The following is a 15,097-nucleotide window of genomic DNA, read 5'->3' on the forward strand; positions in this document are numbered from 1 at the left end:
TGTAAAGAGCTTGTATGGGAACTATATATTATATACAAGTGAAGTAAATATAGTCCGTTACAAAAATGAAAGATTTATTAATGATTATTTATTTTTTGAATTTATTAATTAATTTGAATTACTTATTCGATAATATATATTTTTTTAATTAATGATGTCATTTATTGTTGCTATTTATTTATGGTAAGTGAAAGAGTGGGGGGGGGGGGGGGGAGAATTTAAGGAAAGGGGAATGGTGGCATTAATTGCATGGAAATACAAGTAGGGATAGACACATTAGCCCCTATTTTTGGGTATTCAAAATGTTTCCCTTGTTTTAAAGTTAATTCTTTTTAAAACAATAAATTATGTATTTTAAATTATTTCAGCATTCAGATATATATTGCAGTTAGGCACAATTATTTAAGCTAATCAGTTTAAAATTTGTGAACCGATCAGCTCTTGGTTCAGTTCGATTGTTCAAGAGATCGATCAAAATCGAAAAAATAAAAAAAATAAAACGTTGATCACATTGGTTCATTATATTTGTTCTGGTCAAGATCGATTTGGAAAATTCATAAATGAATCCATCGACACTCAAACTCAATAAGTAATTGAGTATATGTCAGAGGTGCAATAATATGTAGGGAAAATGACTAACATACCCTCAACGTTTAGAAAAAAGAATAAAAACACTTGGAATATCTTAAAAAAGACATCCACACCCCTATTCATTAACGGAAACTGTTATTTTTAATAGAAATTATATTAAAAAATAATTTTTAATTATCTAATTTTTCTATATATTGTTAATAAAATTACAAATATACCTTCATTGCCCAATTCCTCTATTTAATTTTTTATCAAATTCTCTCTTCAAGCAAAATAAATTTAATTCATTATCAATTTTTATGTCTATTGGATATGTTATTTAATACAATTAAGATAAGATTTTTGAAATTATTGTTTTAATCGGCCGTTTTTTATTTGGTTGATTATACAAGTTTAAATGATTGACATGTGGAGAATTGTTATTCTTATGGCATGACCAATTTTATTTATTTATATTCTTGAGTAATGGATTAAATTTATTTGGCTTGAAGAGAGGCTTTGATAAAAATTTAAATAGAGTAATTGGGCAATGAGGGTATATTTGTAATTTTATTAACAATATATAGACAAATTGGACAATTAACAATTATTTTTTATGTGCTAGAAGGGTATAACAGTAATTACATATTAAAATTATTATTTATGTTAAAAGTAATTGTTTATGTTAATGAATGAGGGTGTGAATGTTTTTTTCGAAACATTAGGGGAGTTTTTGTCTGTTTGTCTAAACGTTGGGGGTATGTTAGTCATTTTTCCTAATATGTAAAATACGTAGGCACTATCCTTTTTAAACGATGTAGAGGCGAGATATTTTTAACATTATATATAATTTAGTAGTTTGACCAATGTTTCCAAACCACTAAATTATTTACATATATTAATTTGTGTATATCTAATTTTGACGTGCAATATCAAGCTACTGAATGAAGTACTGGCATTATTTTCATGCCGAATTTAGGGTTTGTTTTAACAATATATAACACAAATTATCAATCTTATGCTTGTCCTTTTATAGGTTTCGATTTAAGCCTTATGTAAAAGGGCTTTACCTCTTATATCTTTATAGAGCATATAATCTTCATAAGAATAACTACGAAAAATTTTCTCATTGAAATCTGCATTGAAAATATGGGACTTTCATTGTTGGTTGAAATCAAAATCCTATATTATTCTGAATAGATTAGAAGGGTACCAACATACATAACATTAGGCCTACAGTATTAGCATACAACTTGATAAAGATCTTGGAACATAAATAAATTTTTTTTAAAAAAAACAACGACCGGCTGATCTTGGAACTTAAATTTTCTTCTTCCTTTCAGTTTTATTTTACTAATTTATTTCAAGCTTTTCAACGAAATGATGACCTGCGGCATAAGACTCATAAATAAATTAGATAAAAGATCTTCATCTCATTCATCAAAATTCATTGAAACATCTCTATCAATCAAACTGTAGAGATTTTCAAGCTGTAACAAGAAGCCGTAATCATTGTAGAACAAAGCAAAACGAAAGTAAATCCACTCATGCATGGAATGGAAACCCTAGCTAGAAGCTAAACATTAACTGTATATAGTATATGGCTGTCATGATTTTTGACGAATTATTTGAATTATTCATTTATCTTTTTCTATCTTATTTAATAAACACATCATGCTTCCAAAGATCAAAAGCTTCACATTTTAAGTTCGTTAACATTATATGTATCGTTTGAATTTGTTTTTACTATGAGACTACGTTCATTTTTTTGTCCCTTGTGTCATTATATATTTTTACTCCAAGGAAGGTGTGGCATTTAAGGTTGCACCATGAAGCTTTCAATACAGTATTTAATGGGTTGAATTGAAACCTCTATTCCCATTAGATGACGATGTCATGACTCAGATACATTAAATTTGCAAGGCCTCGCATAGAGAGAAATTGCTCGTTTAATAATAATAATTTTTTTTTTCAAATAAATAGTAGGTGGAGGATCAATATATGAACAAGAATTTTGAATATCATAAAATGAGTCAACATTTGTATTCAAATGAGCATTTTAGAACCAGTAAATATCGGTGTAAGAGAATAATTAATATGAATGATACTCTTTTTTTTTTAATTAAAAAGAATAAATAATATGAGCAATACTTAGTAGAACTTTGACGATAGATGAATAAATAGACAAATAAAATCTATGTGTAATTCGAGAAAAGAAAAGAAAAACTCAATTTTTTTTTCTGCACTAATATATATAGAAAATTAATGACCTTTATATTTTCTTTGGTTGGGGCATTGAATGTCAAAATTAAATGCCATAATTTCTTCTTCTTCTATATTAATGCGAACATAAAGGAGAATTGTGAATAAATTTCTCAATTACCACTTGCATGTTCCAAGGGCAAGGGGAGGTGTAAGTCTTTAAGATAACCATAAAGTTTTGCACACAACATTTAATGCGATTCAATCCTTTCAAGAGCGAAGTCAATATACGTACATCATCTTTTTTTAATTAATGTACGTTTTTGAGAACAATGAATTGCCGAGACAGTCCTCCTCAACCATATCAAGCTGGGAAAAAAAAAAAATTGCCTTTGTTTTTCCGACGACCTAAATGCAATGCTTGCCTCTCCCACAAGGAAAAGAGAAAAAAAAAATCAACTTTTAAATAAATTAAATGAAAATGAACCCCACAAAAGTTTGGGCATTAGTCCGAAGAACTTCGTAATTTCAAACAGTTCATCTGTTCTATTTCTCCAATGCATCTGAAGTATCCCTAATCATTCTAAAGAAATCATAAAAATAAAAATAAAAAGTAATTTTGCAACCCAATGCGTCTAAATGAAAGTAGATGGCCGTCCGACTATTAAAAATGATTACTAGTTATTCAATTCATTCTTGGAGCCACTTAAATCTTTATCGCGATAGTTAACGATTGTGCAAACATCACATAAATGAATGACAATTTAATGAATCACACTCACACGGCTTCCTTTTTGTTGCAATTTGTGCAGTACATGAATGCTTCATTTTGGTGTCAAAGTCTCTTGTATCATAATTGAATGTTTCATATAGCTCACAAACGATGAAAGTAATATATTTTTCTAATTTAGTAAACCACTTACGTGCCACCAACAATATTCAACCAACACTCGAATAAAAAGAAAAAAAAAGGATGAAGGAATGGAACGATTTCTTATCAACATTAATTGAGATTCATTAACATCTATCATTTAATTCAAAAAGGAGAAAGCTAATTTATATCCAGTATATTCAAATGTTAATGGGGAAAAAATTTTGAGTCGATCTAAAAGCTGAAAAAGTCTCATGGACCGATTTTTGAATGGAAAAGAATCATCTCTTGATCTGATATCTTATAAACTTTTCAAGATCTCCTGTCATAGTGTCATGTGTCTTTTAGTGGTAGTATATGGTTAAGATTCAACTTCTTTTATTATTTTATTTATCAATTACCAATCAACAATTGAATTATTTACTTAGAAGAGAATTCCGATCCTTATTGAATGTCCCCATTTATTTCAAATAAATCACTGTAATAAATAAACTACAACACATTAATTAGCAGGGGCAAGTGCATTTAGAAATGGGTGGGTGCTTCTGTTGACAACAATTTAGTGTGAGGCTCACATCAAAAGCCCAGCCAGCTAATTGTGATTTTGAACCCTAAATTTAGCCCAAATTAATATTTTTGTAGGAGTATTATTTAAGTATATATGTTGCAGCCGTCACAGGTTCGGAATCAAAGCAGGCGCTTACTCAATGATCTTTCATTTCATTTATTCATTATATGCTAACAAATCAAATCTGCATTGAAAATAAAAACTGTATAGCCAAACTTTCCTGATTACGTAATTAGTTAACCCGACCAGGTGCTAAAACAACTTTAGCATAATCATAAGCAGCCAAAAGTTGAGCAGATTTAAAAATAATAATATAGGATACTAGCATTAGCACAGTCATAAGCAGCACGTACGTGCAGAATCAACTTTTGTTTTAGAAGATCAATGGGTCACATTCTGATACTATCGAATAAGCATTTCAACTGCCATTCGGGAGTGGCCCTAGCCGGCTGTGAATATGCAATCTGCCTGTGGTCGATAAGAATAGAAGGTGAGAGTTGGTGTTTAGTGATTGAGATTTAAACCCATCTCATGATAAGCTAATACACAAGACGGGAAAAAAAAACATGAATCAATAGAAGTATTACGTCTTGTTCATCATCAGCCAACGCAGTGATGATGCACCAGGCACTGCCGCAAGTAATAAAATAGGTAGTGATGTAATTTCCGAAACATCATCAAATTTCTCATTGTAGATACTTCTATTTCACAACACCACTAAACCAAATTGGGCTCTTAATCAAATAGTTTCATATCTCATAAGACTTGCCGACGAGGCTGACAAATATTCGGTTCAAGTTCCGAACAGATATTTTGGCTCTCACATTATTCTTTCGTTACATGTAATCAAGATTTAACATGGGCATGCATTAATTTAAACCGCAGATAATTAAGTAGTAACTCTTTATTTCAATTTCAAAACAAAGATGAGTAACCAAAGGGGGAAAAAAATGCCATGGTAATTACCATAATCCATTAGTTTAGGATTCTCCTTTCAGTATTGAATTGCTACCATAACTTGAAAATAAATAAATAACTTCTTATGTTTCATTGTTGCCTTAGCTTAGGATTCCCCATTCTACTTTCTACATTTTTACCTCGTGATTGCGGATTTCGGTGGGAGCATTCACACTTTCTTTGGAAAAGCCCATTTTGAAAGCCTAGCTATTTCTAGGGCCCATTTGTGATTTGTGACTCAATTTAACCCAACCTAGCTTCTCTCTCTCTCTCTCTCTCTCTCTCTATATATATATATATGAGTGCTTCTCAAGCATATATAGGTGCTCGTGTTTTTTTTTATGCGAACACGTTTTTAAGTTATGGGGTTAAATAAAGTCATTTTAATGTGATAAGTGCATATTTTCTCTATATTTAATTAATTTCTCCATCTTTTACTTGTTTTGATCTTAAATATTCTAGTTCTTTTAGTTAATTTTTAATTTAGTAAATCATATTTTATTGGGTTAGTTTTATCTTAATTTTTACATTTTGTTATTTTAGGTATATTTTGAGATTAAAAAGAAATTAAATCAAGATATTTAGAAAAAAATCTACTTGAAAGAATCAGAAAGGGAACTAATTGAAGATTTTGCCAAGAAAACCGAAACCAATAAAATTAATTCATGCGCATTCAGAAGATTATGGCCATTAGGTGGGGACTAAAGAAGAAATTGAACCTAATTCAATTTGTTGGCTTTCCCTTTTGGCCTTGTAACAATTGGCGATTGCACATGCATGGCATTATATATGGAAAGTAAATTGGACAAAAAAGGGAAATGGCCTTTTTAAATTAAGCATGCATGTGAATTGCTTAAGCAATTGGTGGACAATGCATTGGAAATAAAGAATTGAAATTGGCATATGCATGGCAATTAAGGGAAGCAAATTAATTGCTTTAAATTGGAAATAAAATCAATAAGGATTCGGCATGGGCATAATAATAAGCCAACCTTTGGCTTTTGAAGAAACACATGACCGGCAGCTAAGAGGAGAATTGGAGATTGCAGCTGCAAGAAGAGAAGAAAAAAATAAAAGCAAAGTCAGCCTTTTGAATTAATTTTCATGACTGATTTTATCAACTCTTTTATTCCTAATTCAATTTTCTATTTAGTTGAGGGTGAATTCAAAACCCCAAACATATTATATAATTGATTTTTAATTTCTGTCATTCAATTTAATTGAGATTGTTTGTATTTTTCTATAATAAATGCCTATGATTTTATTCTTATCTTATTTGAGTGGTCAATTAAATAGGACTTGAATAATTTCTATCAGTAAATTAAAATTCTTAATCCGTAATTGTCTTGACACTTTAATCATTAATAGCAAATTGGAATAAGTGATTTCAGCTGAAGAACATAACCTACGTTAAATAATCTGAGCTTATGTGTTTATTGCCTAGATCAACCTAATATCTTTTTTGACTCAACGCTTCCATTATCTTAAATTTAAAGAGCTTATTTTAAATTATTTAATGGTTAGAGATTAGGTGAAGAGCTTGTTTTGCCTAATGAAATATTGAAATTGATAGAGATTATTATTGTCTACGGTTGATAGTTTCAATAGAAATTAATGATAGAATTGATATAATGTATGCATGTTTGGTGGTGGCGGATGATTCTTTAACCAAAGTTTTCATCATTATTATTTCTTTCTCCTTTAATTAGTGTTTTTATTAAATTATCATTTTCATAGTTTTAATTTCTTTATTTCTCGCTATTTAGTTAAAAATCCATAAACTCCCTTTTTATTTTTAGTTGGCATTTTCTTTAGTTAAATTAATTTATATTATCATTACTATTATTATTTTATTTTAATTATCATTACTATTATAATTTTATTTTAAGTCATACTTTAGAGTTGATAATAAATAAAACTAGCATAGTTTTCGTATGATCGATCCTTACTCGCTCTGTACTAGTTGTTTATATTATTAATAAGGTTTTAAATTTAGTGCACCTTAACGACATTACCATAATGCTATTAAACTGCATTCTTAACAGTATATCCGTATTAAAAAACGAGGGTGCCGCATCTAAGAATTATTATATCATATCATATTTACATAATGTAACACTTGTAAGATAAAATTTTAGGAGATATTGATACGATTGACTGCGTTATTATATTTTTACGTATTGTTTTATTTAAAACCATCATTCTTTAACACATAATTTTTGTTTCTGTATAAATTCTAGAAATTGTAATCATACATTGATAATTGAATAATCAATTTTAATTGATAAGTAAAGAACAACACTATGCACACTATATATAAATAAGTGACTATTGTATTCATGAGTCATGACTCCTAAAATTTATTTGTAAGTCTAATTCAATCGCATCATCATTATATATATAAACCCAACTCTAATTATTCTCAAATTACAAATCCTTAAGATAATTTTTATTAGGCATTGACCTGCTTATTCCCAAAAAAAAAAAAAAAAAAAGAAAGAAAAAAGAAGAGCATTTACCTGCATATAAAAATCTCCAACACTAAAAATATAGGTCCCCAACTTTGGGAGGAAGGATTCCCACCTCTAATAATGCCAAATTTGATCCATAAAATTCTAATGTGGCTTAATTTGATTTCCTTCATCGTAATTAATTTGCATTGAAAATTAATTCTGATAGACAATGGCACCGTGGCAGTTATATAAATGAAATATAACTAACAAAATGCATTGAATTATCATAGTTGGCGTAAACTATATATGAACTACAACTTTAAAAAATGGAGAATTTAAGTGCTTTCATATTTATTAATCATGCCTTAATTTGGTGGTTGATATCTTTTCACCTCATTTTTTTTTTTTAATTTAGAGCTCAAAGTATTTCCATCTTAATTTAAGAGTGGGTCTCTCCTTTCTGAGAGCGTCCGATTTAATTTGATAAATTTATGATTTTATGTGAATAGAATTTTAAATGTTGGTTCGGCGATGATTTTAAAATTATATCTTATTGATAATGAGAGATTAAACACTTATTTAGCAAAAAGGAAACAACTAAGTAAAATTAAACCCTCTCTTTCAAATGAGAAGTTAACTACTCTCATATTCAATCACCGCGAACAGTGAAAAAAGATCTAAAACTTAGATGATCTTTAAAAAAAAGGTTTAAGCTAATACTATTTAAATTCTAATATATCGTGAGCGAGAGATTAAACCCCATTTATCTAGCAACAAGATATTGAAGATTAAAGTAAGATTAAAGGGAATTTATAACTTGTTGCCATTTGTAAGCCAAAAGAGTTGAATCTAGCCACTGTGAGCCATGCACCATGCTCTCTGCTGCTGGTGGCATGCTGACGAAATATACTAATTACAAATTTTTAGATTCATGGATGGCATGGGGACCAGACAAGCGGCATAAAATTACAATGTTATCAACTTTTATTAGTAAATTTCAACATAATTAGAGAATGAGAGGGTCTAATCCATACCAACAACAAGATCACTGAAGTCATTTCGTTTGGAAAAAAAAGTAAAGTCATGGGATTAAGATTAGTCTCCATTTCGAACTACCAATGACTGCTTATGAGAATGCTTTCAGAAAACGTTTTAAATATTTATTTCTAACTTGCAATAATTAAAATCGATAATCATTCTCTTTGTCAATGATAATTATCACCCTCCTTGTCAAACTTGAACTCTTTGCAAAAAAATCCAAGCACTCGTGTGTTAAGAAGACATAATGAGAATGATATATATATATACATATATGGTTAAATTTCGACTTCTTTAGGGTGTTTTTTGGCTTCGTGTGGGTTGACACGTAAGTCGCTTGTCATGCATAGGTAATTATCTAGCTTAAGTTCATGGTTTCTCACTCTATTTTTCTCTATTCAGACTTAATTAATTAGTTTGGTAGTCAAATAAAGTCATTCATGGATAACGACTTGTTACTAACTCAAAAGAAAATAATGTTAATATTAGGTACCAAATGGCAAAAGCATTGTTTGTTAGTTTCCCTAACAAAGGACTTGAAGGGGGATTAATTAATTGTTTTTTAACATTGTTTCTGGGTCACTATCAAATAGTTAGACTTTGTTAGACTTATAAGATTGCATGGGGCAGGGTTTGGCATAAACTTAAACTCTCTATATTCATAGTCAATTAAATTATAACATAACATTTATAATATTATCACAGTATATTCAAAAGGCTGTGATTGGGGCCGGTGACCTAAATTGTAAGACTTAGTAGTTCTGTAAGCTCCATATCCATGGAATTTTGGACTTGCACGCCATGAATCTCATTATATTCCACTTGCTAGTATATTCCGAAATTTGGTAGGAAAAAAATTGCAACTAGCTTCATAGGAAGTAAATATGTTTGTACTATTCATTGACTAGAAATCATATATAGCCCACCTTTCACTATTTACATGTGAGGTTACGTTGCTTGATTGGTCATAAAGTGATACAATACTTGTGACTTTTCGAAATTTAGGAGATTTGATCTGAACATGTATGGTACAAATGATAAAGAGTGAATGTGAAACTATATTTGTACAACTTGTAAACATATTTAAATTTAATTCACATTTTGCAAATATCAGTTTTCGATCTCCATCTCTTTCAAATGTCAACATTTTATAAAAGTTGGAGCAACATACACGTCGTTGAGTTGCAACAAAACATACCAATATAGTTCCTTTCCTGCAAAATAAGACAAAACAATGATACATGATTTTGTAAAGTGGATGTCCGCATCTGAAAATTCTCATGCATAAATGGAGTATAGAGTATATACGTCTTTGTATTGTACATAATATAGGGCGGAGCTTGGAGTTCAGCTCTGCGGGGACCAAATCAAAACATTTTAAAACTAATTATACGGATTTTTTTTTTCAATTGTATAGGCTGTAACATGTAAACAGTTCTTTTGCTATTAAAAAAAGATAATACAAATTTGAATGTATCAAAGTCTATAAAACATCAACACAAAAGTAGACTCATTTGTTTCTAACAGAGGAAGGAGAAATTTTTTTTATTAAAAATAAATTAATAACTGTAAAGGTACAAGTCACTCTCAGAATCAATGTTTGCGGGATTATGTAACTTAAACGACATTTTTTTTCTTCTAAAGTTTGAATACAAGGACCAAAATAAAACTCATGATATTGTTATATTTGTATTTGAAAATTCATTGATTCTACGAAAATTTACAGGTGCTATGGTACCCTCTAGTTTGAGTGAGGCTCCGCCCACAGCATAAATGATGATTTTTGTGGGTGTTTCTTATGATTATTGAAGGGGGGAAAAAACAGTAATCAAACTCAATTGGGTATCAATATCAAAGGGAATCATATACTTAGCTAATATGTGAAATAAAGTTTAACTAAGCTCCATGGGTAGAGCTGGAAGTAATACGTGCGAAGGCATGAGATGTATTGCGTATTTCATTTCTCTACGGCATGCATGTTTACGCTTTTGGCTTATAATTAATAAGCAGCTAAACAAACGTTAGCATTACGTAAACATAATTATGACTAAGCTGCTTTTGTCCACTTGTTTACACATGGAACAGGTTCATGACGGCTGCTAAGTTACTGGCTACCCTAGTTCATTATTTCAACATTTTAGGAGACATAATAATTTATTTATTTATTTATTTTTGAATTTTAGAATGGTTTTGATTTCAAATGATAAAACTTTGTTTAATAAATTGAACCAACCAAGTCCAAATTACAGTGACACCAAGAATAAGTCAAATTGAGTACTTACAATAATATATTAGAGTTTTCTGATCAGGGGTAACCTACATTAGAAATATTTACTAAGGAATCAAACTCACCTTCCGCTGGAGAATATGCTTTAATCAATTTTAACTCTGTCAAAATTCTAACAATTTAAGTTGCTTCATTGTTATGGCGAAGGCTTACCATTTAGGCATAATTAAAAATTTATCAGGCGCCCACTTTCACATATTTTTAAAAGTGTATTTACACCTGTAAAATGATTCGAGGGCGCTAATTAACAGTGTTTCATAAATGCCAGCCAACGAGGTTAGATATGAATTTGACGATGTGTATGCTCCAGATAGCAAGGGCTATACTCTCGGTGTAAGAGAGATTTTTTTTTTAAAAAAAAAAATCTATAAATCTATAATAGATTTTGCCCAGAGGATAACAGCCAACTTGATCCAGCTTTATTTCTTACCAAAATAAAATTGACAGATAGAAAGATACAGAACCACAATTGGAAGGATGCAAAAGACTCTACATGGCAAAAAGGCAAACTAATAGAAGTGCCCACAAGTTTTGCATTCTTAAAATAACTAAACAATTTTTATACACTACGGCATTAGCAACTAAGTGAGGATTAATACTCTTTTTTTTTTTTTTTAAATATTCAAATTTTGGGTGTGCACAAGTATGAAATGATTTTCTTTTAAATATTTAGATGTTGACCCAAGCCACTAATTTTAAATTCAAATATTCATAACATGGCATCATAAATTTGATTTTAAAAGGAATCAATAAATTTTTGCTTGTAAATATCGTCAACTTTTTTTTTTAATGAATGCAAAAGCTTTATTAAGAAGAAAAAGAACCTATAGTGAGTAAATATCGTCAAATTTGTAAAGTAATATTTAAAATAAATAAACTTATGACCTCGTTAACAACTTTTTGTGGGTTGATCAGTATCTCTGTCTCTTAACTCTAAGGTGGAGGGTTTGAATCATTTTAGTGATTACGGGATTATTAAGCTTTGATGGTATATTTAAAAAAATAAAAATAAATAAAATTATGACAAAAGATGTCATATACATATCAATAGATTTCAGTTATGATTTCATTTTTCCACCACATTTTGACAAATAAACTGCCTTGTACATTAAACAAATATTTAATGTTTTTCATTTGAATTAAATATAAAATGAAAATAGATTACTTCAGGAGAATAAACTCAGTGAACTTTGATGAGAGAGAGAATCAATGAATTAAAAAATAATAATTTTACGTGGAATTTTTTAGATATTTTAGCAATTTTTGTGGATACCCTCCTTCTTTATTTTCTATATAGGGGCATTCGAATTCATGGCATGAATCTTGTGGCCATCTTTTCTCTCTCCTTAAATCTTTGATTTAACTTTCTATATATATAGAGAGAGGGTGGTGTCCTTGATACTCATACTCCATTAAAAGTCTTCAGTCAGTTGGGAGTCTGAAAATTTTCTTATTATCTCAAATGGGAAAAGGGAGAGCTCCATGTTGTGATAAGAGTCAAGTGAAGAGAGGGCCATGGAGTCCTGGTGAAGATTTAAGACTCATCACTTTTATTCAGAAACATGGTCATGAAAATTGGAGAGCGCTTCCTAAACAAGCTGGTAACTCTTTTTCTTCTCAGAAATTTTCTTAGAAACCCTGGATTTAATTAATTTCCAGGAAACCTGTTCAGCATGATACAAAAGTTTCCTGCGATCTTTTGATTCATTCATTATTGTATGCACTCTCATTTCTTGTTCATTTCGAGAACTGGGTTTGTTTGTTTTTTCCCTTGGAAACTTTACCAAACAAATAAGCTACATAATTTTAAAAAAAAAATTTGGAAATACCAAACAAGTTGTTCAATTTATTCATCTTGTATCATTGATTTTGTATTACTGTTGTCATTGCTTGTTGACTATTTTACAAGTGTTCACCTAACAGCAATAACAAGACAAATTAAGTTTTCAAAATTTTCTAACTTGATGAAAATTTTTCTTGCAATCTGGAATAATTGTTTTTGTACTTTTGTCTTTGATTTTCCTTTCATATATGGTACATCGAATCCTTCCACATTTTCGCCATTATCATCTTTGCACATTAAGAAAAATTAATTGCCTCATTTTTTTAAAACCATTAAAAGTATGTTAACTGCGACACCTTCTACGGAAAATGGCTCTGGAAAGAATTAAAAAAAAAAAAAAAACTTGTGTCTTGTGTTGCCTGCTTTTGATTTCTGTTTATGAAACGCGCCGGCACACGAAATCGTAATGTGTTTTTAATTGTTTTTCAGTCTTCATCATGAATGAGGTCATATTTTAGACATGCAAATTAAGTCAATAGTGGATGTAATAATGTGTTCTTTCATTGGCCGAAATGGCAGAGGTAAACATTAAAACTTGTCACATCTTGAAATTTTCAACTTAAAAAATTTGAGTTAATTTAATTTCTGAAATGGTCGCATCCTAATGGCAGTAATCTTCTGCTATTTGGAACTTGACAATAAGATTTTGAGACCTTAGGGTACGTGCTTGACTTCACTTGCTAAACACAACTTTTCAAACAGCACTTCTTAAAAAATTGCAGCTGCTAACTAAGATTGACAAAACTGCAACTTGAATTTTCTGGTGTCAATCGTGTATAGGCCTTCTGCGATGTGGTAAGAGTTGCCGGCTGAGATGGATTAATTACCTGAGACCAGACGTGAAACGGGGGAACTTCACTCAAGAGGAAGAGGACACTATCATAAGGTTACATGAAAGCTTGGGAAACAGGTAAGTTGAATAATTACTCTCTTTTCCTGGTTCGGTTTGTGTAGTATCTTATCATTATCTGATGAGTTGTGTTAAATTAATTGCTCAGGTGGTCCAAAATTGCATCTCAGTTGCCTGGAAGAACAGATAATGAGATTAAAAATGTGTGGAACACACATTTGAAGAAAAGGTTGTCTTTCAGAGATGTTAAAAAAGATCAAGAATCTAAAGAATCTTCATCAATAAGCTCCCCTTCCTCCTCCTCATCCAGCACCATTATATCATCAGGCAAAAGAAGGGCAGATACTGAACTTGATGAGCACCAATGTGACCAAAACAATTACGTGCCCAAAAAGCCTCGTGAAGGACACGGTAGCATGACAGTATCGGAAAAATTAGTACAGCAGAGTTCAGAAACTGAAGAATCAAACCAAATCAACACGAGCAAGGGGGTGGTGATGACGACGAAGGAATTATTAGATTCGTCTTGCTCTTCGGATAACTCAGTTGTGTCAAATTCTAGCCAAGTTGATGCCACAAGGCCGAAAGACCAAATGGGTACATCACAATTTGGGTTTAGTGAACCTTATGATGTTGCCATAGGCTTAAACAATTTAGAAGAGGTGAATAAGCCTGAGATCATTTCAATTTCGGATACGGGGTTAGAGATTCCGTTGGAGTGCGATTTTGATTTCTGGAGCATGTTAGATAACTTGGGACCATTCCAATCACATGAAGTTGAAGCAAGCCAAAGCACAAGTTTTGGAGAAGCAAGTGACAACAGCAGAGAAGTTGACAGCCGAACATGGTTCCAATACTTAGAAAATGAGCTTGGATTAGAGGCAACAACAGAAGATGAAATTCAAAATTCAGCAAAAGTGGCAGCAGCTGCAACAGCTGACCCTATACCCCAGGAGACTTATGAGACTTTGCTGAAACCAGAAGTGGACCCCGGAGTCACTTATTTTCAACTGTGGAATGCTTCACTACAAAGTTCCGTTTGCGAGTGATCAAATAATTATACGTCAAAGTTGACTAATATGGTCTACGAGTTTAGGTCTTACTTCTAGCTAACATATAATTCAATTAAGTGAATTAGGTCTAGTTGATGTATGATGGATTTGATGTATCGCCTTACATTTATTTAAAACCTCTCTTTTGTAAATCAAAGAAATGAAACCAATTGTCCCATTTTAAATTTTTTTATTTCTTAGGGGGTGAGCGATATTAACAATATGGATTGTTTTTATTTCTTAGTGGGTCAGTGACATTGTATCTATTGATTTTTTTTTAATATTATGTTAAGTACAACTACATATATAATCCAATGAGAAATTCTAAGAAAGTCTATAATACAAAAGCTCAATACAAAAAATATTATGTTTTTACTAATTATATTGATTTAAATATTTTATTTGT

General features: G+C 30.7%; 1 protein-coding gene across 1 annotated transcript; it reads left to right on the forward strand.

The window, feature by feature from the left end:
- The first annotated feature begins 12,333 nt into the window (after positions 1 to 12,333).
- On the forward strand, positions 12,334 to 14,890 carry LOC18031549 (transcription factor MYB63). The gene is made up of 3 exons (XM_024182852.1): positions 12,334 to 12,547; positions 13,570 to 13,699; positions 13,788 to 14,890. Exons 1-3 carry the CDS (start codon positions 12,409 to 12,411, stop codon positions 14,686 to 14,688), a joined length of 1,170 nt encoding a protein of 389 aa, XP_024038620.1. The 5' UTR covers positions 12,334 to 12,408; the 3' UTR covers positions 14,689 to 14,890.
- Positions 14,891 to 15,097: the final 207 nt, after the last annotated feature.

The sequence above is a fragment of the Citrus clementina genome, unplaced genomic scaffold, assembly GCF_000493195.1.
Source record: "Citrus clementina cultivar Clemenules unplaced genomic scaffold, Citrus_clementina_v1.0 scaffold_9, whole genome shotgun sequence".
In the NCBI taxonomy this organism is placed as follows: domain Eukaryota; kingdom Viridiplantae; phylum Streptophyta; class Magnoliopsida; order Sapindales; family Rutaceae; genus Citrus; species Citrus x clementina.

What these genes read in the sequence shown, in the direction of transcription:
- LOC18031549 (XM_024182852.1), top strand. Translation starts at nt 12,409, where the DNA reads ATGGGAAAAGGGAGAGCTCCATGTTGTGATAAGAGTCAAGTGAAGAGA. An exon ending in AGCGCTTCCTAAACAAGCTG is followed by an intron (nt 12,548 to 13,569) that starts GTAACTCTTTTT and finishes AATCGTGTATAG; the next exon opens with GCCTTCTGCGATGTGGTAAG. An exon ending in CATGAAAGCTTGGGAAACAG is followed by an intron (nt 13,700 to 13,787) that starts GTAAGTTGAATA and finishes TTAATTGCTCAG; the next exon opens with GTGGTCCAAAATTGCATCTC.